Source organism: Salvelinus namaycush, chromosome 13 (assembly GCF_016432855.1).
Source record: "Salvelinus namaycush isolate Seneca chromosome 13, SaNama_1.0, whole genome shotgun sequence".
NCBI lineage: Eukaryota > Metazoa > Chordata > Actinopteri > Salmoniformes > Salmonidae > Salvelinus > Salvelinus namaycush.
In genome coordinates this window covers 26,327,388-26,350,201 of record NC_052319.1, presented here as the reverse complement: position 1 = coordinate 26,350,201, position 22,814 = coordinate 26,327,388, and the positions used below count along the sequence as shown (strand labels likewise).

Here is a 22,814-nt window from a genome sequence, read left to right as displayed (position 1 = left end):
TACACATCACGGACAAACTGAATTGGTCCACCCACACAGACAGCGTTGTGAAGAAGGCGCAGCAGCGCCTCTTCAACCTCAGGAGGCTGAAGAAATTCGGCTTGTCACCAAAAGCACTCACAAACTTCTACAGATGCACAATCGAGAGCATCCTGTCGGGCTGTATCACCGCCTGGTACGGCAACTGCTCTGCCCACAACCGTAAGGCTCTCCAGAGGGTAGTGAGGTCTGCACAACGCATCACCGGGGGCAAACTACCTGCCCTCCAGGACACCTACACCACCCGATGTCACAGGAAGGCCATAAAGATCATCAAGGACAACAACCACCCGAGCCACTGCCTGTTCACCCCGCTATCATCCAGAGGGCGAGGTCAGTACAGGTGTATCAAAGCAGGGACCGAGAGACTGAAAAACAGCTTCTATCTCAAGGCCATCAGACTGTTAAACAGCCACCACTAACATTTAGTGGCCGCTGCCAACATACTGACTCAACTCCAGCCACTTTAATAATGGGAATTGATGGAAATGTATGTAAAAATGTATCACTAGCCACTTTAAACAATGCCACTTAATATAATGTTTACATACCCTACATTACTCATCTCATATGTATATGTATATACTGTACTCTATATCATCTACTGCATCTTGCCATCTTTATGTAATACATGTATCACTAGCCACTTGAACTATGCCACTTTATGTTTATATACCCTACATTACTCATCTCATATGTATATACTGTACTCTATACCATCTACTGCATCTTGCCTATGCCGTTCTGTACCATCACTCATTCATATATCTTTATGTACATATTCTTTATCCCTTTACACTTGTGTGTATAAGTGGAATTGTTAGGTTAGATTACTCGTTGGTTATTACTGCATTGTCGGAACTAGAAGCACAAGCATTTCGCTCATGTACAGTTGTGGCCAAAAGTTTTGAGAATGACACAAATATTAATTTTCAAAAAGTCTGCTGCCTCAGTTTGTATGATGCCAATTTGCATATACTCCAGAATGTTATGAAGAGTGATCAGATGAATTGCAATTAATTGCAAAGTCCCTCTTTGCCATGCAAATGAACTGAATCCCCAAAAAACATTTCCACTGCATTTCAGCCCTGCCACAAAAGGACCAGCTGACATCATGTCAGTGATTCTCTCGTTTACACAGGTGTGAGTGTTGACGAGGACAAGGCTGGAGATCACTCTGTCATGCTGATTGAGTTCGAATAACAGACTGGAAGCTTCAAAAGGAGGGTGGTGCTTGGAATCATTGTTCTTCCTCTGTCAAACATGGTTACTTGCAAGGAAACACGTGCCGTCATCATTCCTTTGCACAAAAAGGGCTTCACAGGCAAGGATATTGCTGCCAGTAAGATTACACCTAAATCAACCATTTATCGGATCATCAAGGACTTCAAGGAGAGCGGTTCAATTGTTGTGAAGAAGGCTTCAGGGCGCCCAAGAAAGTCCAGCAAGCGCCAGGACCGTCTCCTAAAGTTGATTCAGCTGCGGGATCAGGGCACCACCAGTACAGAGCTTGCTCAGGAATGGTAGCAGGCAGGTGTGAGTGCATCTGCACGCACAGTGAGGCGAAGACTTTTGGAGGATGGCCTGGTGTCAAGAAGGGCAGCAAAGAAGCCACTTCTCCCCAGGAAAAACATCAGGGATAGACTGATATTCTACAAAAGGTATAGGGATTGGACTGCTGAGGACTGGGGTAAAGTCATTTCTCTGATGAATCCCCTTTCTGATTGTTTGGGGCATCCGGAAAAAAGCTTGTCCGGAGAAGACAAGGTGAGCGCTACCATCAGTCCTGTGTCATGCCAACAGTAAAGCATCCTGAGACCATTCATGTGTGGGGTTGCTTCTCATCCAAGGGAGTGGTACCAACACATCCTCCGAGAGCAACTTCTCCCAACCATCCAGGAACAGTTTGGTGACGAACAATGCCTTTTCCAGCATGATGGAGCACCTTGCCATAAGGCAAAAGTGATAACTAAGTTGCTCTGGGAACAAAACATTGATATTTTGGGTCCATGGCCCGGAAACTCCCCAGACCTTAATCCCATCGAGAACTTGTGGTCAATCCTCAAGAGGCAGGTGGACAAACAAAAACCCACAAATTCTGACAAACTCCAAGCATTGATTATGCAAGAATGGGCTGCCATCAGTCAGGATGTGGCCCAGAAGTTAATTGACAGCATGCCAGGGCGGATTGTAGAGGTCTTGAAAAAGAAGGGTCAACACTGGAAATATTGACTCTTTGCATCAACTTCATGTAATTGTAAATAAAAGGCTTTGACACGTATGAAATGCTTGTAATTATACTTCAGTATACCATAGTAACATCTGACAAAAATATCTAATGACACTGAAGCAGCCAACTTTGTGAAAATTAATATTTGTGTCATTCTCAAAACTTTTGACCACGACTGTACATATTACCTCGACACCGGTGCCCCCACACATGGACACATTGACTCTGTACCGGTACTCCCTATATATAGCCCAGCTATTGTTATTTACTGCTGTTCTTTAATTATTTAAAGAGCAGCAGTAAATAAGGCGGTAACACCAATGACATAAAACTGAGTGACACACATTATACTGGTAAAAAAAGGGTATTTTAATAGCCTTATTTGTTTTTGTTGATCTATACAATATATGAAATACTTCTGTTCACTGTCTAGGATTCAAAATAGTAGATAGATATCTCTAAATCCCCAAAACATGTCACTATACCTCTCTCTACATATCACCAGTGGGACAAGCCAATTTGCTAGCCCCCAGTAGTTTTTACAATGCATACAAATAAATGTTTTGCAGTAAAAAGGACTTACATATGCTCTTATTAAATAACAGTCAAATAAAAATATTACATTTATTTGTAATGTTTTTGTAATTTTAAAGTGTTTTTACATGGTGCCAAAATCGAGGGACAGCATTTACCACCGGAATTCAAGAATCACCCTACTTCAACTAGAAACTGGAAACCAAGCTAAACCTTAAACCAGTCTTAATTCACAATGCTAAACATCAAGCCTAGACTGAAAACTCATTGGCCAATGTAGTCCTGATATGGCTGCAGCCACCATTATTATGGTATCTGCTATCTAAACACCATAATAATAAAGGCCCTATTCATATCAGGGCTACAGCCTATGGTGCGCCAGTTTCCATACTCACAGCCGTGCTGTTGTTGGGGTCAGGTTGAGAGTGATGGTAGCATGCCATCAGAGCCTCTGTGTTCACTGTTTGACGTAGTGGTCTCTCCTCGATATCCTCCCCGTCACAGTACATGGTGTCATAGCAGAAGGTGTAGTAGGGAGACGAGGAGGTCTGGAGCAGCCAAACACCAGAATTAGTCAAATATACACAATTAATATACAGTAATTCTGCTTTGTGGACTAGGCCTGTTGGGCATCACCATGAGATTATGTGTATAATTGACAACAGACATTTAGCAGTTAGTAGTGTTGCTGTAGCATACCAGAGATTTCCTGCTGCGGAACATGGAGTGTTTCCACTGCAGGGCTCTGAGGCGTGATGTCAGGCTGTCCACCAGGCTGTCTCTGTCCTGCAGCTCGATCAGCTGGAAGGCTTTCTTACTCCTCACGCTGACGATCACTGGGTTGGGCAGCAGGCTGGTGCTCTCCGCCTTCTCTATGGAGATCACCTGACAATAAAACAGGAGGAGACAGGGGTCAGAGGTGAACAGCCAAAGAAATAACTGTAGCGCTATTTACTTATAAAACAGTAATAACACAGTAATAAACTATGAATAACTTTTATGTATAGCAGAGCTATACATACATCTATATATAGCTTAATGTATGACTGACTGGTATATAATGTAGATAACCATGGTAAAGCTAAAGGTGTAAACTCTAACACTTCCAACAACACTGTGTAAACAGCAGTAGCCACATTCCACCTGCGTTACACTTTAACCAGCAGAGAAGCAGAGTCAACATAGTATGTAGCCAAAATACACCACCCCTCCAAAATACACCACCTCTAGCACAAAATACACTGCAGTACACTGATAAAGGCTCTCCTCTGGGAAGGCTGGATTAACCTTAAGAGCTAGGCTAGGGGAACTTGTGAGGGATTTTTGTGTGAGACCTTTCTATAAATCAAATAGGGAGGCACTGCAATATGGTACTATGGGTACCTCTGAGAGAGGGATAAGCAGGCTGCAGTGGCCCTCCTCTCGGCTGGCGAAGCATAGGTAGCTGTCGGTGGTGAAGAGTGTTCCTGTCGTGTGACAGCGGGCATGGGGCGTCCACACTGAACACAGCGCCACCTCCTGAAGACGTTCGCCCCGCGGTAGCCGAAATAGAGCCAGGACATACGTCCTTAACGCCTGCTCCTCCAGAACCCTGAGGGGGAAGAGTTAGAGGGACACTCAGAAATAAATACTTAGCTGGCAGGGGGGAAAGAGATACAGTGTGACACAAACAGTGAAACGTTCTGTTGCAAATGAGTGACAGCTAGGAATTCAACCTCCATGATAGAGAGAGGGAGAGCGTAAATGAGAGATTGTGGGTGAATCCTCATGGCCTTGTTGCCTTTAGTGACCCAGACATTTCTGACAGAGAGAGTCAGGAACACTTGAATGGTAATTCCACCAATTTTCAATCTCATTTTCATTATCTCCAGCACCATACAAGTGTCTACATATGTGGAAATGGAGTATTTCTACATTTACTTCTACTCAATGACATCATCAAAAGTTTAAACATTTAAAAAACATTGATTTTCAAACACTATGAGATTCACGGTGACGTGGGGAGCAAGAAAATACCCTCCCTATGGCTAGAAACTCATTGCAGGTTTTGAAAATCACAGTTTCTTTACTTTTAATCCTACCCTGTTTTTTTAGGACCTTTTGTTCTTATCTTTTTAACCAATGATCATTGAAACGCGTTTTCAAATCAAATCTTATTTGTCACATGCGCCGAATACAACAGCACCTTACCAATTGGAGCCTCCCGAGTGGCGCAGCGGTCTAAGGCATTGCATTGCAGTGCTTGAGGCATCACTACAGATCCAGGTTCGACCCCAGGCTGTGTCACATCCGGCCGTGACCGGAGGTCCCATAGGGCGGCGCACAATTGGCCCAGCGTCATCCAGGTTAGGGGAGGGTTTGGCCAGGGGGGGCTTTACTTGGCTCATCGTGTTCTAGTGACGCCTTGTGGCGGGCCGGGAGCCTGCAGGCTGATTTCGATCGTCAGTTGAATTGTGTTTCCTCCGACACATTGGTGCAGCTGGCTTCCAGGTTAAGTGGGCGGGTATTAAGGAGAGCAGTTTAGAGAGTCATGTTTCGGTGGATGCATGACTCAACCTTTGTCGCTCCCAAGCCCATTCAAAAGTTGCAGCAATGAGACAAGATCGCAATTGGATATCACGAAATTGGGGAGAAATAGGTGGACAAAAAATAAATAAAATAATAATTTACTAATTAAACTAAATTAAAAATAGTAACACAATAAATTAACAATAACGAGGCTATTTACAAGGGGTACCAGTACTGAGTCAATGTGCAGGGGTATGGGGTAGTCGCGGTAATTGAGGTAATATGTACACTACCGGTCAAAAGTTTTAGAACACCTACTCACACAAGGATTGTTCTTTATTTTTACTATTTTCTACATTGCATAATAATAGTGAAGACATCAAACTATGATCTGTTTCAACTGTCTTTGTGATTGTCTCCACCCCCCTCCAGGTGTCGCCCATCTTCCCCATTATCCCCTGTGTATTTATACCTGTGTTCTCTGTTTGTCTGTTGCCAGTTTGTCTTGCTTTTTCCAGTCTGCTTTTCTCACCCTCCTGGTTTTGACCCTTGCCTGTCCTGACTCTGAGCCCGCCTACCTGACCACTCTGCCTGCCCCTGAACCTGAGACTGCATGCCAACCTGTCCCTTTGGCCCCCTCTGGATCACCGACCTCTGCCTTACCCTGACCCTGAGCCTGCCTGCCGTCCGGTACTGTTGACCCACATCTGGTTTACTGAACCCTGCCTGCCTTGACCTGTCTATCGCCTGCCCCTGTTGAAATATGTTTATTCGACGTGGTCTGCATCTGGGTCTTACCTTCATACCTGATAATATTTTTTTTTAACAAATCTAAATATATTTTACATTTGAGATTCTTCAAAGTAGCCACCCATTGCATTTATGACAGCTTTGCACACTCTTGGCATTCTCTCAATCAGCTTCACCTGGAATCCTTTTCCTACAGTCTTGAAGAAGTTCCCACATATGCTGAGCTCTTGTTGGCTGCTTTTCCTTCACTCTGTGGTCAGACTCATCCCAAACCATCTCAATTTGGTTGAGGTTGGGGGATTGTGGAGGCCAGGTCATCTGATGCAGCACTCCATCACTCTCCTTCTTGGTAAAATAGCCCTTACACCGCCTGGAGGTGTGTTGGGTCATTGCCCTGTTGAAAAACAAATGATAGTCCTACTAAGCCCAAACCAGATGGGATGACGTATCGCTGCAGAATGCTGTGGTAGCCACAGTGATTAAGTGTGCCTTGAATTCTAAATAATTCACAGAGTGTCACCAGTAAAGCACCCCCACACCATAACACCTCCTCATTCATGCTTTACGGTGGGAAATATACATGCAGAGATCATCCGTTCACCCACACCGCGTCTCACAAAGACACGGCAGTTGGAACCAAAAATCTCCAATTTGGACTCCAGACCAAAGGACAAATTTCCACCGGTCTAATGTCCATTGGTCGTGTTTCTTGGCCCAAGCAAGTCCCTTCTTCCTATTGGTGTCCATTAGTAGTGGTTTCTTTGTAGCAATTCGACCATGAAGGCCTGATTCACACAGTCTCCTGTGAACAGTTGATGTTGAGATGTGTCTGTTACTTGAACTCTGTGAAGCATTTATTTGGGCTGCAATTTCTGAGGTGTGTAACTCTAATGAACTTATCCTCTGCAGCAGAGGTAACTCTGGGTCTTCCATTCCTGTGGCGGTCCTCATGAGAGCCAGTTTCATCATAGCGCTTGGTTTTTGTGACTGCACTTGAAGAAACTTTCAAAGTTCTTGAAATGTTCCATATTGAATGACCTTCATGTCTGAAAGTTATGATGGACTGTCGTTTCTCTTTGCTTATTTGAGCTGTTCTTGCCATAATATGGACTTGGTATTTCACCAAATAGGGCTGTCTTCTGTATACCACCCCTACCTTGTCACAACACAACTGATTGGCTCAAATGCATTAAGATGGAAAGAAATTCCACAAATTAACTTTTAAGAAGGCACACCTGTTAATTGAATTGCATTCCAGGTGACTACCTCATTAAGCTGGTTGAGAGAATGCCAAGAGTGTGCAAAGCTGTCATCAAGGCAAAGGGTGGCTATTTGAAGAATCTCAAATATAAAATATATTTTGATTTGTTTAACACTTTTTTTGGTTACTACATGATTCCATGTGTTATTTCATAGTTTTGATGTCTTCACTATTATTCTACAACGTAGAAAATAGTACAAATAAAGAAAACCCTTGAATGAGTAGGTGTTCTAAAACTTTTGACCAGTAGTGTACATGTAGGTAGGGATAAAGTGACTGCATAGATAATAAACAGAGAGTAGCAGCAGCATATGTGAAGAGTGTGAAGGATTGTGAATGTATATCTGCAGTGGTGGAAAATGTACCCAACTGTCATACTTGAGTAAAAGTAAAAATACCTTAATTGACCTTGGCTGCTGGTGCGGGGTGGAATGACGGGGCCCTGATGGACCACTACCGATGCAGCCTTCGGGAGGACGTCCGCCGGGAGCTAGCTTGTCGGGACACTACACTCTCCCTCGACGAGCTTATAGACAGGTCGATCCGACTGGACAACGTGCTAGCTGCCCGCGGGCGTTCAGAGGGGGTCCTGTCAGTTCCACCTCCCAGCCCTCCCGCTCCAACTCCGATGGAGTTGGGAGGAGCTGCATCTAGGGGGACCGGATCGCGGACTCGCCCGTAAGTTGGGTATTCCGTTGGTCCAGATAGACCCACCTTTCCCCGTGCACTCCTTAGATAGCCGACCGTTAGGGTCAGGGCTGGTCAGGGAGGCCACGATACCGCTGGACATGGTAATGCAGGGGAATCATAGGGAGCGGATCAGTTTCTACCTTATTGATTCACCTGCGTTTCCAGTGGTGTTGGGGATTCCCTGGTTGGCTAGTCACAATCCCCTCATTTCCTGGAGACAGGGGGCTCTTCAGGGGTGGTCAGAGGAGTGTTCAGGTAGGTGTATAGGAGTTTCCATCCGTGCCACGTCGGTGGAGAGTCCAGACCAGGTTTCCACTGTGCTCATCCCCCCAGAATATGCCGATTTGGCGATCGCTTTTTGTAAAAAAAAAAGGCGACCAAATTACCACCCCATCGACGGGGGGATTGCGTGATAAACCTCCAGGAGAACGCTGCACTTCCCAGGAGTCACGTGTACCCACTGTCTCAGGAGGAGACGTTGGCTATGGAGACATATGTCACGGAAACTCTGAGACAGGGGTTCATTCGGCCCTCCATGTCACCTGTCTCCTCGAGGTTCTTTTTTGTGAAGAAAAAGGAGGGAGGACTGCGTCCGTGCATTGATTATCGAGGTCTAAATTCGATCACAGTGGGATTTAGTTATCCGCTACCTCTCATCGCTACGGCGGTGGAATCATTCCACGGAGCGCGTTTTTTCACAAAACAGGATCTCAGGAGCGCGTATAATCTGGTGCGTATTCGGGAGGGAGACGAGTGGAAAACAGCGTTTAGTACCACATCAGGCCACTATGAGTACCTCGTCATGCCGTATGGGTTAAAGAATGCTCCAGCCGTCTTTCAATCCTTTGTCGATGAGATTCTCAGGGACCTGCACGGGCAGGGTGTGGTGGTATACATTGATGACATCTTGATCTATTCTGCCACACGCGCCGCGTATGTCTCCCTGGTGCGCAAGGTACTTGGGCGACTGCTGGAGCATGACCTATACGTCAAGGCTGAGAAATGTGTGTTCTCCAAACGAGCCGTTTCCTTCCTGGGTTATCGCATTTCCACCTCGGGGGTGGTGATGGAGTGTGACCGCGTTAACGCCGTGCGTAATTGGCCGACTCCGACCACGGTAAAGGAGGTGCAGCGGTTTTTGGGGTTTGCCAATTACTACCGGAGGTTTATCCGGGGTTTTGGCCAAGTGGCGGCGCCTATTACCTCACTGCTGAAGGGGGGGCCGGTGCGTTTACGGTGGTCGGCCGAGGCAGATGGAGCTTTCAGCCAGCTGAAGGCGCTGTTTACTGACGCGCCCGTGTTGGCGCATCCGGACCCTACGTTAGCATTCATAGTGGAGGTGGATGCGTCCGAGGCTGGGGTTGGAGCCGTGCTGTCACAGCGCTCGGGCACGCCACCGAAGCTCCGCCCCTGCGCTTTCTTTTCTAAGAAGCTGGATCCGGCGGAGCGGAACTATGATGTGGGGGACCGGGAGTTGCTAGCTATGGTAAAAGCCCTGAAGTTGTGGAGACACTGGCTTGAGGGGGCTAAACACCCTTTCCTCATCTGGACTGACCACCGCAATCTGGAGTATATCCGGGCGGCGAGGAGACTGAATCCGCGTCAGGCTAGGTGGGCCATGTTCTTTACCCGATTTAGATTTACCATCTCTTATCGACCAGGGTCTCTTAACACTAAGGCTGACGCGCTGTCCCGTCTCTATGACACTGAGGACTGGTCCATCGATCCAACTCCCATCCTTCCAGCTTCTAGGCTGGTGGCTCCGGTGGTATGGGAGGTGGACGCGGACATCGAGCGGGCGTTGTGGTTGGAACCTGCGCCCTCACAGTGTCCGACCGGCCTCAAGTACGTGCCGCTTGGTGTCCGTGATCAATTGATTCGGTGGGCTCACACACTACCTTCTTCAGGTCATCCGGGGATTGCGAGGACGGTGCGTGGTCTTAGGGGTAAATACTGGTGGCCCACCTTAGCTAAGGACATGAGGCTTTATGTCTCCTCCTGTTCGGTGTGCGCGCAGAGTAAGGCTCCTAGGCACCTGCCCGGAGGGAAGTTACAGCCCCTCCCGGTTCCACAACGGCCCTGGTCTCATCTATCGGTGGACTTTCTTACTGATCTTCCCCCATCTCAGGGGAACACCGCCATTCTGGTCGTTGTGGATCAGTTCTCTAAGTCCTGCCGTCTCCTCCCATTGCCTGGTCTCCCTACGGCCCTACAGACTGCGGAGGCTCTATTTACCCACGTCTTCCGGCACTACGGGGTGCCGGAGGATATCGTATCTGATCGAGGTCCCCAGTTCACGTCCCGTGTTTGGAGGGCGTTTATGGAGCGTCTGGGGGTCTCGGTCAGCCTGACCTCTGGTTATCACCCCGAGAGTAATGGGCAGGTGGAAAGAGTGAACCAGGAAGTGGGTAGGTTTCTGAGGTCGTATTGCCAGGACCGGCCAGGAGAATGGGCGAGGTACGTCCCATGGGCGGAGTTGGCGCAGAACTCACTCCGTCACTCCTCCACGAACATATCGCCATTCCAATGCGTGCTGGGCTACCAGCCGGTCCTGGCTCCGTGGCATCAGAGTCAGACCGAAGCTCCTGCGGTGGAGGAGTGGGTACAGCGCTCTAGGGAGACCTGGCGGGCAGTCCAGGACTCTCTTCAGCAGGCCGGTGGACGGCAGAAGAAGAGCGCTGACCGCCACCGCAGTGAGGCCCCTGTGTTCGCACCAGGGGACAGGGTCTGGCTCTCGGCCCGAAACCTGCCCCTCCGCCTGCCCTGCCGGAAGCTGGGGCCGCAGTGTGTGGGGCCATTTAAAGTCCTGAGGAGGATAAACGAGGTGTGCATCGAGGGGTCCCCGGCACGAGCTATTCTGGACTCGAGACGCCGGGTGAGGGGCCTGCAGTACCTCGTGGACTGGGAGGGGTACGGTCCGGAGGAGAGGTGCTGGGTACCGGTGGGGGACATTTTGGATCCTTCCCTCATGAGGGACTTTCACCGCCTCCACCCGGATCGCCCTGCTCCTCGCCCTCCGGGTCGCCCTCGAGGCCGGGGTCGGCGCGCTGCAGGAGCCGCGCGTCAGGGGGGGGGGGGGGGGTACTGTCACGAATCCCGCCGAAGATGGTGCCTCTTCCCGTTTGGGCGGCGCTCGGCGGTCGTCGTCGCCGGCCTACTAGCTGCCACCGATCCCCTTTTCTGTTTCATTTAGTTGTGTCTAATTTGTTGCACCTGTTTCGTGTTTAGGTTTGATTGTGGGCTATTTAAACCCAGTTGGCCCGCCGACTTTTGTGCGGGCTTGTTTTTCTGTTTGTGGTGTTTCGTTTATTCTTGTGGTGTCTGTTCCTATTCAGTTTAGTCCTGTTTGTTTGGACTGGGACTTTACGCGCCCTTGTGTGTGTGGCGTGACCGTCTCTCTGGTATTTTGGAATATTAAATCCACGTCCTTTTTGAACTACCCTGCTCTCTGCGCCTGACTCCTTCACTCACCACTTTTGAAATCCTGACATTAATAGAAAATGACTCAAGTAAAAGTAAAAGCAAAATTATTCTTGAGTATGAGTCTAAAAGTATTTGTTTTAAAATATACTTAAGTATCAAAAGTAAAAGTATAAATAATTAAAAATTCCTGATGTTAAAAAAACCTGATTACACTATTTTCTTGTTTTTTTTAAAATTTACGGAAAGCCACGGGCACACTTCAACATTCAGACATAATTTAAAAACGAAGCATGTGTGTTTAGTGAGTCCACCAGACCATAGGCAGTAGAGATGACCAGGGATGTTCGGTTGATAAGTGCTTGAATTTCACAATTTTCCTGTCCTGCTGTAAGGTTCTGATTTTCTTTTCTTAGTCAACCTTGTGTTATTTTTCTTTGTGTTCTTGAACGTAGCCCTGTTTCTTTGTGTTCTGGAACATAGCCCTGTCTTTCATTTTTGGTCATTGATTTCACCAGCTCCCTATTTAGTTCAGTTCTTTCTGTTTGTATGGTTGTGAGGTATTGTTTGTTTTTGACTGCCTACCTGTGTTTGACCATTGCCTGTGACCACGATTCCTGACTTCTGCGAAGGCTTAATAAACATCTGCGCGTGAATCTACACCTTTTTCTACCTGAGGATTCATTACACCTGCTAAGCATTCAAAATTTAACGAGTACTTTCGGGTGTCAAGGAAAATGTATGGAGTAAAAAGTACAATATTTTCTTAAGGAATGTAGTGAAGTAAAAGTAGTCAAAAATATAAATAGTAGAGTACAGATACCCCCAAAAAGACTTAAGTAGTACTTTAAAGTATTTTTACGTAAGTACTTTACACTACTGTATGTGTGTGTGTTGGAGTGTCAGTGTAGTATGTGTGAGTGTGTGGCTAGAGTTCAGTGAGTGTACCTCAAGCCTGTGCAAGAGAAAAATTAGAAGAAGTAATGTAGACACTGTTTTGGTGCTGGAGATAATGAATATGAGGTTAAAAAGAGTTGCTCTTGAAATAATCCACATGTACCCACAGACAATTAGATAAAGGCAGACTATTTTGGTCACTGCAATGTAGATCAGGTAATTTTTCACTTCCTGTTATGGTATTGTGATGAGGAATTTACATAAAGTCACTAGTTTGAATGATGGGGGAGGGACAAAAAGATCACTCATTTGGGAAGGGTTGAATGTGAGGAAGTTACCAAATTAATTATTAAACAGTCTGTTACACCCATAGAGAGAGAACTAAATGCTCTAGCCCAGCTCAAGTACAATGTTTACCACCGCAAGCTGTCATTTTACACACAAAACCTGAAACTGAAAATGTTATGGTGAATGTACTACAGGTGGAACTTAGACACGCATGCATGCATGCACACATGTACACACACACACAGAACTAAGACTAAACGAAGAACAGGGGTGTATTTATGAGCTACCTCTCCAAGCGAAGGTATAATTTCCCACAGGATAGAGGCGAAGGGCCTTCCAGTCACACTGAGACAAACACTGATTTATAACGTATGGTGCAGTGCTGTGTAGTGGAACGCGGCCCATCAATCACTACACAACTGTTCTGAGACCAGACGGAACCCAAAACACAGGCAGTGGAAGGAAGGAAGGAACATTGTAAAAAAAAAAATATTTTCCCATAGACTAACACGATACGCTGTATTCCTGTTATGGCTGAAACACCTAGGGGCAAAGTCTAGGTATTTACAAGTCTTTATGAGCTCATCAGCCTCATATAATGTCTGTCTGAAGAACATGACTGAACGTCCCTCTCGGCTCAAAGGAAGATTAGTTGCACTATGATGCTATGGTTATACAAAGGATGGTCGGAAACTAAAGGGAAGTAAATCAGTTAAGATATGAGGGGTTTTCAGGAAGCGCTTGATGAGGTCTCTTTTGACCAAAACAGATAAGAATGAGAACCTTATTAAATTACTGTTTATCAAACTGATTAATCAGGCAAGCAACTGTTCTAATCCTCTTAGATGATGTGAATCTGAACAAAGCGAATGATACAACCACACAAAATCCCCTGCCCTCCTTTACACTACAATACAATACAATTTAAACTTTTTCTGCATTGCCTCCTGACCTCTTGGTGATGTTGGAGGACTGCTGGAGGACTCGGTCCAGCTCCAGGCCTTCACTGTCCAGCAGGCGTCGCAGGGCGATGTCAGCCAGCTGACCAATGACCCCAAACGCCTCATCCAGGCTCAGGAACATGGAGAAGTCCCGCTGGCACCGCCGCGTCATCACACGCACCATGTCCGTCATGAGACCCGTTGAGAACCGCTCCAGCCTCGTCACCTCCGCCCACGGGATCACAAACTTCACTGAGGGAGAGAGAAGCGGTCAACCATTCAAAGTTCACAACCATTTCACAACCAGTAAGACTGGGGGCTATTCTGTGTGCCAATGAAAGGAAGAGCATTTAAGGGGACTGACCTTCCTTTCCCAACAGGAAGGAGTAGAAGGCCATGTGGTTGATGCTGAGGTAGAGCCAGCCCTGCCGGGGGACCCGCCCCTTCCAGCAGCAGCAGGAGTAGGTGGTGACCAGCTTCTCTGAGGAGGGCAAGCCGAAACATAGCTCAAACTTCAGCAGCGCCTCCCGGAACTTCTCAGGCTCCTCCTCCTGAGCCGCCTGCCTCCCCCTTACCTCCTCCGCTATCAGACCCTGGGGGAGGAGGAGAAATAAATGAGAGAAAGAGAAAATAAAAGGAGAGCAAGAGACACAAATAGAAAAGAAAGTCAGGAGGAGAGATCAAAAGTTGAGATTAGGTTGAATACTGTGATTTTCGATAGTAGGCCTACAAAGTACAGTGTATCACAGGTCTATAGTAGGTCTTATTCTAATAGTGCAGTACCTTGACTTTCCCTTTTACGAAGCTGGCGACATCCTCCTTGTTCTCAAACACTGAGAGAGAGTGGAGTAGGTTCTGTACCAGCCAGTCCCAATGTCTGTTCATCTCTCCGACAGCAGCACCTGTATAACAACACACACACACACATACAACACCCATCAGAGAGATAGATACACAAAGAGAGCAAGAGAGAGAGCTAGAGAGAGAGACAGACAAATATGAGAATCAGAGAGATAGAAAGTAAAGGAGAGAAATGTCAGAGCTTACCACAAGCTATAGTCCAGCTGACCTGTGACCCAGGCATCTGTAGTAGGATACGGAACGGTGTGACCCGGGCATTGGAGTCCAGTACTGAGTCCAGAGCTCCCACCAGAAGACCTGGACAGACCAGAGCAGTCAGACACAGAAAGAGACCAGAAAATACTGAGAAATACCATCTGACAACACATACATGTCAATGAGCTCATTGACATATGGGAGAGAGAGGCCACATTATACCAACCCATATAAACTGAAATCACATTTTCAAAGGGTAAGACAGTTGTATTAAGCTCATAAGGCATTAATAAGATATACTCTAACATACATAATCAATGGTTAGCATTAGTGGAATGACTTTTGAACAGCAGGAAGGTTACAGATTGTGCCTTTAAGCAGATGGGGCACAAAGGTACCTATTACACATAACGGCAGAAGGCTAAAGTCATTACCATGTCTATCACAGACCAAGACATTCCACAGTGAGGTGCCAAGCAGAAGAAGATTGGCACTGGATAGGACATAAACTGGTACAACTTACGGTCACTAACGGTCTCATAATGGCCACATTATGTGAGAGCATAACATAGGCTTACAAGCTATTGAGAGACTCAACACAAGTATTGCGGTTCTCTGTTTGTCACTATATTGGTCCACTAGAACCGATGGCTAATAGTATTGGATTGGAGACCCCCCCCCCCCACCCATATCCACATATGAAGCCCCAAAGCCATGGCCTAAAAAATACAAACTTAACAGAGCCCCTAACATCCCATCCAATATGTTTGACAGTGACACCCCAGTTGGCATTCAAGAGAAACTGCACTACTCTACCCCAAGCTTTCAATTTCCATCCAGACCTAACTAATTTGTACCTATTAGGCGTTGCGAAGGCTACATTAACCCTGGAACCAGCATTTAGGGAGAATTACACATCCAGTCATCCCCACCAGTCATCAGCCTAATGGAACCAGATAGGCTCACTAATACCCCGAGGTAACAGAGCCTACACTCATCATCATAGTATCTCTTTAACTCCACTGCTATTCATGGTCATGCTTTCCCACTGAGGCCAAAGGCACCAAACACTAGTCCCTCTTGTCTAGTTTTAATTCTGGGTTTTCTTTGCCATTTTCAACAGAATGGAGCATTTAAGGAGCGCTACTAAAAACAGTCCTAACAGCAACACATTACATCCCTCAACTACAATAAAAAATCAAGTTAGCAAGAACAGTCTGTTAATGATTTGGCCAATCAAATGTGTAATAAGCACACAGCAGGCAAGACAAGGCATTAGGCTTACTACGTTCAATAGGATACAGTCTAGTCTGTATGAGATCACTATCTAGTGTTTGGCATTCTCACTCCCGCCCAACCGCCCGCCACAAAAGAGGAGAGGGACGGAAGACAAACTGAACTCCTGACAAATAACCCTCTCCTGGAGCACTGCCCATTCCATTCCAGACCACACCACATCTATAAGCTCTGCCCATCTGCCGCTCTGAACCATGACGAGCTGGCAACACAAACTTATTTGTCACCAAACCGCTTACATTGTAAATCCCAACTTAAACTACTGTGAATCATGTATTTTGTTCTGCTTATATAGTTCACTGAGTTTGTATGGCTGTGGACAATGGACATGTACAGTGTGCTCAGACGTAGAGAGAAAATAAACCCTATGTATATAAATAAATAAAAATTCCCTTGTAGCAAAGTGCTCTTTGTGAAATAGGAAGCAGAAGATAGTTTAGCTAGTGACACAAAATGATAGAGGTTGTAGATGTTTTTATGTTTTATCTTAATCGAATCATGGATTTCTTCTTCCAATTAATATTGTATTGTTATTCTCTTCATATAACAAAACATACTATGGTGTGGTTTTGTAAGAAGAGCCAACCCCAATACAACTAGGACTTTATCTGACCTTTCACCATGGCGACAAACAAATACTGTAAATCATAACCAATTGCTGGAAAATTTTTATATTGTTCCTTTTATGAGATGTCTACTCTCTATCCTCCTGTCCTTGATGTGTTCAGTTATGTATGAAAGTCCCAATGATGATTAAATAAAAACTAGACCAGGTGGCACCTTATCAAAGTTCATCATCAGACAAATATTGTATCGAACTTAAAGAAATCAAGGAAGACCTGAAACAAAATAAATGTCTAAATACTATATGCAAAAAAGTTGCCTGTTATTGCTCCAAGGTGTTGACGACACCAAATATGGAGAAAACACTTGTTTCCCAAGTAATGCTGTGTAAAAATCCTGAGCCTATTTAAAGTGATACATTGTAGCCCCGATTATAGCAAATTGCAACATTGTTTATAAATGATTTGTTACTGTGTTGCAAGTGTATCCCGTAGACTGGTGTATCCATATAGGCTGCCAAAGCTGCTGAAATCAGACGACAGACAGTGAGATGAAGATGGGAGGGGGCGTATTACCTGTAAATTTCCCCCCTGTGTCCCCATGCCCTCTTCTGCGCTGCAAAAGGAAGAATTCGTTAGATTTTTCTGTAACCCAAAGCTTCAATGCATTTTTCAGCAAAACTTCCTCCGGATTCAACCACATTCTTTCAAAACAAGAGATTGACAAAGAGAATGGACGAAAACAAAACAAAGCCGATTGTAGTTTTTGTTGTGCTATTGATAGAATGCACACTTCTTCAGCAGTTCCACGCGTCGGAGAAAATTAGGTGATTTTCAGAATCATCCATGACTGATCTCAAGCGCTGTCCGAGATAGCAGGCGTCTTGTGCTCATATTTTCTCTCACACCGGTTGCAACTGTAGCCTACATCGTCTTATTTCCGCATTTAACCCAACCTTTCCTTCCCAACATCCTTCCCATAGTTCCGGCGAAAGCGAGGAAGTTTAATTTCACTGTCCCTTTGCTTTGTGAATAGTTATTATGCAGTAGTAGCCTATTCATTGAACATCATACAAAACTAAATCTGGGAATATAATTGGATTGTAAACACATTGTTTGTCCATATTAAAGGGGTTTAGTCATGTGCCATATGCTGTCTGATGTGTGCAAAAAATACGTCAGAAGATGATGTACAGTATCTATTATATCAATGCTGCATTATGCTTACAATGACAGAATATTTGTTTGCATTCTCTTTATATTATAGTTTTAAATGTCATAGTATTTGATCATACCACATATTCATTTAATGACATCAATGCCACTTTGCTTTTCAATGATAAAATACCTATAGAGTCTAGACAATATAACAATTTACATAATGTTCTATATGGACGTATATATCCACCCCTATAGGCTACTTCTGTGTTAAAATAGAGGTTGCAACATGCATGCTTGACATGTAATCAACAAATACAGGATTTCTTTATGATGTCTGTTTTAAACTATGTTTGATTTGATTAGAATAAACACACGTGGTCAGAGTTGTCAAAGGCCCCTATCATAAAATACTCTATTCAAATCAAATGTTATTTGTCACATGCTTCGTAAACAACAGGTGTAGACTAACACTGAAATTAAGAAAATGATCATATTTTAGAGCAGCAATCTTATTGAGTGTCACAAGATCAAGACTGACATAAAGATTTATAACCATACCCATAATAAAGGATTTGAAAATATATTTGCACAGTAGAAAATGTACCTAAGTATATGATTCATAAATGCGTTGTCTATACTTGCCTCTACTCATCAAAACTACATTGAAAATAAACAAATACAGTATAAGGATATCATACTGAAGCACATCTACACACCAAAAAACAGGCCAACAATTTTCAGAGATGTTTTGGACCTCTATGCCACCCCCATAAATTTATGGTCAACCCAGACACTGACAGCACAGCAGTGTGATTTTCAGGTGCAGCTGTTGTCTCAATCAGATGCCACACATGGAATGTAGTACAGCGTTCCCACTCCTAATATAGACATACAGGACCTAAACCGGATATTGGTGCAACCTTTATTATTGTCCCTTGAATGTCTTGCCCTAGCCAGGTTTATGATAATAATACATATAAAACAGGTAATAGAATAGATTTGTCCTCAGAAAAATAAATTATTTTGTAATGATTCTATATTTGAGATATCTGACAAGTATTTAAGTTTTGTCACATTAAAGATCTTGTTTTACTCCGGAAGAAATATGAGTGAGGTCCTTCTATTTCCGCGTCTGGGACGAGCAGTGGTGTTTTCAGCGTCTGGTTTGAACGGTTAAAAAAATGCAGGTTGGTAAACTTAGATAGCTAGAAAAAGTTATAACTCTGATCGTAGTTATGAAGGACATAGCCGATGTTTCGAGTAATAGGATTATCTGTTCGCACGCCACCTCGATTGGCACATAACGTTATTTAGCCCTTGATCATGACTCCCAGTTCCACTATAACGTTACATAAGTCATTGTTGGAGGAAGGCGTCTTCTGTACAGGGGCGTTTTGTTAAGAGCCCCAACGCTCAATCTGAACACTAACACACGTCTCTTGCGGTACGGTTTTGGATGCATAAGGACCTTATCTTTCATATCAGCGATAATACATTTTCTAAAAACCTAAATGTTACATGAATACACACAATGTCACTGTTCCCACATGGCGATATATCCATGTTACAGCGCTTGTTTACGATCACGGAAGATCACGGACCATCTGTGATAATTAGTGATCTAGCGTGCTCGAACACCTGTATGTAAGCTAACTCGGGAAATGTAGTTTCGTCTGATGGAGGCATCTCTAGCAGTATGAATCTGTGAAAAACTGCTACAGTAAAAGTGTATAATTTATCAGAATATTTTTTTTCTCGCTGATGAAAGATAAGGGCCATGTTTCGAAAGCCATATCGCCACTGATGATTTACGTTTCTAAAAGTTAAAACAATAGTGTCCGGATTGTAGTTCACATGAGCCAGTCGGGGGCAAAGCTAATGAATAAAAACTTTAGGGAGAAGGCAGAATGCTTAGAGTTTGAGAGCTAAATGTTGGCTAACTAGATGGCTAAACATTAGGTAATGTTCGCTAGCAGTAATACCAAAGAGCCTAGCTATATAGATGTTTTTTTTTAACTCTGTGGTAGTACAGAATGGCAAACAGCCATTCAACAATAAAATTCCAACATTATCTCTTATTTCTCAGGACCCTAATGCAGATACCGAGTGGAATGACATCCTGAGAAAGAAGGGGGTCCTTCCTCCCAAAGAGAAAACTCAGGATGAGGTTGAGGAGGAAGCTCTAGAGAAGCAGATAGTTCTTGAGCAGTCATCTGTTGGTAAGAGATGGCTAGTTATAGTTGGCTACCTCTATGGGACTAAGTTTCTACTGAACTGATCTAGGGAAAACAAATTTTGATGTTATTCTTAACTAACAGGACATGGTTTAGGAAGGCTGATTCTTGGCCAACATTTAAGAGCAACATATGTTAGTTGTTTTAATAACTTAAATGGTACTTTTTTTGACTTGCGATGCATATGGTGTTTTGTGACCAGTGAAAACCTATGAGAGCATGACTCTGGACGAGATGGATGAGAACGAGGATGACTTCAGTGAAGAGGACGAGGCCGCCGTCGAGATGTACAGGTCAGTGATCTCTTTAAAGCATCACTTAGATGGTACATACAACAGGGGTTGATAAGAATGAACGGCTGCCGTATTGCCTGGGGCATGTGAGTTGAGCAATCAGGCAAGTTGACCCTGTTCTGAGATTGTTTGCCCCATTGGGCAGATGTTTTTCAGCACCCTAAACTGATCTTTCTGATTAGCCTACCTTTCTTTAGACTCTCTGCATTTCCCTCTTACCAGACAGAAGAGGCTTGCAGAATGGAAAGCCACCCAGATAAAGAATTGCTTCGGTGAAGTAGTGGAGATATCTGGGCAGGACTACATCAAGGAGGTGAACAAAGCTGGAGAGGGAATCTGGGTCGTGCTCCATCTCTACAAACAGGGGTGAGTCTTCTGCCATTCTCTACCCTCTCTCTCTTTCAAAGGATTGCAGTAGCAGTTGAGCACACCAATTCATGCTCTCAAAAAGTGATGTTTGATTTTTGACAAGATCTGATAGACCAGAAAATTGTGAAAACATTGATGACCAAGACCTTATTTGAAAATCATGATTCAAGGTTTTCATTTAGCCTACGCCTGATTTACAGTGGTCCATTTTAATTTGCTCTGAATAGACCTGTCTACCAAAATATCTGATTTACCTAATTTACTCATTGTGACATCTGTTGTCTCTAACATGTCCTGTTCTAATCTTCTGTCCTCCCAGAGTACCTCTGTGTACCCTGATAAACCAGCATCTATCAGAGCTGGCCAGGAAGTTCCCCCAGACCAAGTTCCTCAAGTCCATCTCCACCACCTGCATCCCCAACTACCCCGACCGCAACCTGCCCACAATCTTTGTCTACCACGAGGGAGAGATGAAGGCACAGTACATCGGGCCTCTGGTCTTCGGAGGCATGAACCTCAAAGTTGAAGGTAAGAGACAGTCTCCTTAGCTATACTCTCAAGAAGGACGTTTTATTTATACTAAGTTAGGATGGTATTAGTTACATGATATGAAATCTAGCATAACACCCTCAGTTTTGTTTGTTTTATTAGTGACAATCTTTTAGATATTAAACTATCCATTATCCTATCATCCTCAGAGCTGGAGTGGAGGTTATCGGAATCTGGCGCTGTCAAGACAGACCTGGAAGAAAACCCCAAGAAGCAGATTGAAGACAAGCTAATGTCGTCGATTCGATCCACTCTCCCCACACGGAAAGACAGTGACTCAGAAGAAGAGAACTAGCCCCCTAACCTCCAAATAACATTAATCTAATGCTCCACTGTCACTGAATGGGGATGGCTCTCTCCTGTGGTTATGTATTAAAATGCACACCTCTTCCTATGCTTACCGCAGAAAGGCTCCATCAGAGTTCTATGCCTTCCCGGTTAAAGGATCTCTTGTGTTAAGTGATCATTCTTCTAAATCAGATCGGACTCTTCAATAGGGTTTCTACAGAACCTTTGGTTGAAGATTGTATTTATTTTGCATATACATTTTATAATATGACAATAAAAATGTATACATCTAATTGTTAAATTAAATGTAAGTAGCCATTCACCCATGCCGTAATCACAGTTGACAGTTTTTTAAATAAAGTGTTCGCTGTGATCTGTGTAACCATCACATGAAGGACTGCTTTGGCTATATTTGACTCTTGTGTATGTTCACTGTTCTGATAGCGATGTACTTAATGCCTGTATGTGTAATTGCCACCTCATTTTAAATCACAACATATTTATGTTCACCAATGGTAATCAGGAAGACACTTTACATTCTGCAATGCAGTCACATTTATCTTCATTTATTTCTTAAAAATATCAAGTCCATTGCCAGCGAGAGCTGAGAATGCTGCTTCTGTCTGTCCACCATTTTGTGTTCAGGGGTATGCAGCTTGCTGGTGTCTGCCTTCCAGTTATTGCACAGTCAGATTTTTACATCACACCTTCAGGGAGATCCCGGAGCTTCTGTGTAACAGGGAAGAGCGAGAGCCTCAGTTATAGTTTTGGTACATTTGAATTGTCTTCCTTAAAATAATGGTCCTAACACCAGTCTGGGGATGCTAAATGGTCCGAGGTTCCATATACTGTGTGTCTTAAATAAATTTATGTATGCCTTGATTGAGCCTTACTGACTGGCCTCACCCACTGCAAAAATTGGTTGAATCAACGTGGAAAACTAATTGGATTTGCAAAAAGTAATCAACGTAAGGGAGTTCTCTTTCACCAAGCTTTTAACCTAAATCCAATGACATGGTGAAATGTTTTGTTGTTCACATTGAAATCATGTTATTTGATAACTCTGTGCCCAGTGTGCAGGCTGTGGTCCTCTGCATTGCTGACAGGGAATAACATTGTCTCAAAAGGAACTTTTTCAGTTTCCTAAACTTGAACTTCAATAATATGATTCTGCTAACCATTCAAGTTGAAAAGGGACAGGATTCTTACCAAAAGCAGGAGCTGCTTCTTTCTCCTCTGAGACAGTTTTGGTGACAGGCGCATCAATGGGTGCACTGAATGGGACTAGAGAGGGAAAAGGCCTGTTAGACCAATCACATATCAATCAATTGCATAATGTTGCAATATTATAATCTAAAGATACAGTGCATTCGGAAAATATTCAGACCCCTTGACTTTTTCCACATTTTGTTACGTTAGCCTTATTCTAAAATATGATTGTTTTTTC

At 44.3% G+C, this 22,814-nt stretch overlaps 2 protein-coding genes across 2 annotated transcripts in view; one reads left to right on the top strand and one right to left on the bottom strand.

Annotated features, from left to right (window-relative positions):
• The window catches only part of LOC120058373 (TBC1 domain family member 8-like), a 32,565-nt gene extending 15,163 nt beyond the window's left edge, over positions 1 to 17,402 (bottom strand). Inside the window, exons 1-8 of the mRNA XM_039006994.1 lie at positions 17,050 to 17,402; positions 14,606 to 14,716; positions 14,342 to 14,460; positions 13,923 to 14,151; positions 13,570 to 13,810; positions 4,187 to 4,394; positions 3,503 to 3,688; positions 3,199 to 3,351 (exon numbers count right to left, since the gene is read on the bottom strand). Of these exons, the coding sequence (XP_038862922.1) occupies positions 3,199 to 3,351; positions 3,503 to 3,688; positions 4,187 to 4,394; positions 13,570 to 13,810; positions 13,923 to 14,151; positions 14,342 to 14,460; positions 14,606 to 14,716; positions 17,050 to 17,176 (1,374 nt within the window). The 5' untranslated portion in view covers positions 17,177 to 17,402. The remainder of the gene's footprint in view (positions 1 to 3,198; positions 3,352 to 3,502; positions 3,689 to 4,186; positions 4,395 to 13,569; positions 13,811 to 13,922; positions 14,152 to 14,341; positions 14,461 to 14,605; positions 14,717 to 17,049) is intronic.
• A 1,330-nt stretch (positions 17,403 to 18,732) lies between these two features.
• LOC120058372 (phosducin-like protein 3) lies at positions 18,733 to 22,242 on the top strand. Its single transcript, XM_039006993.1, has 6 exons — positions 18,733 to 18,821; positions 19,721 to 19,853; positions 20,071 to 20,161; positions 20,384 to 20,527; positions 20,850 to 21,058; positions 21,229 to 22,242. The coding sequence occupies exons 1-6, from the start codon at positions 18,816 to 18,818 to the stop codon at positions 21,372 to 21,374; spliced, it is 729 nt and encodes a 242-aa protein (XP_038862921.1). The 5' UTR covers positions 18,733 to 18,815; the 3' UTR covers positions 21,375 to 22,242.
• Positions 22,243 to 22,814: the final 572 nt, after the last annotated feature.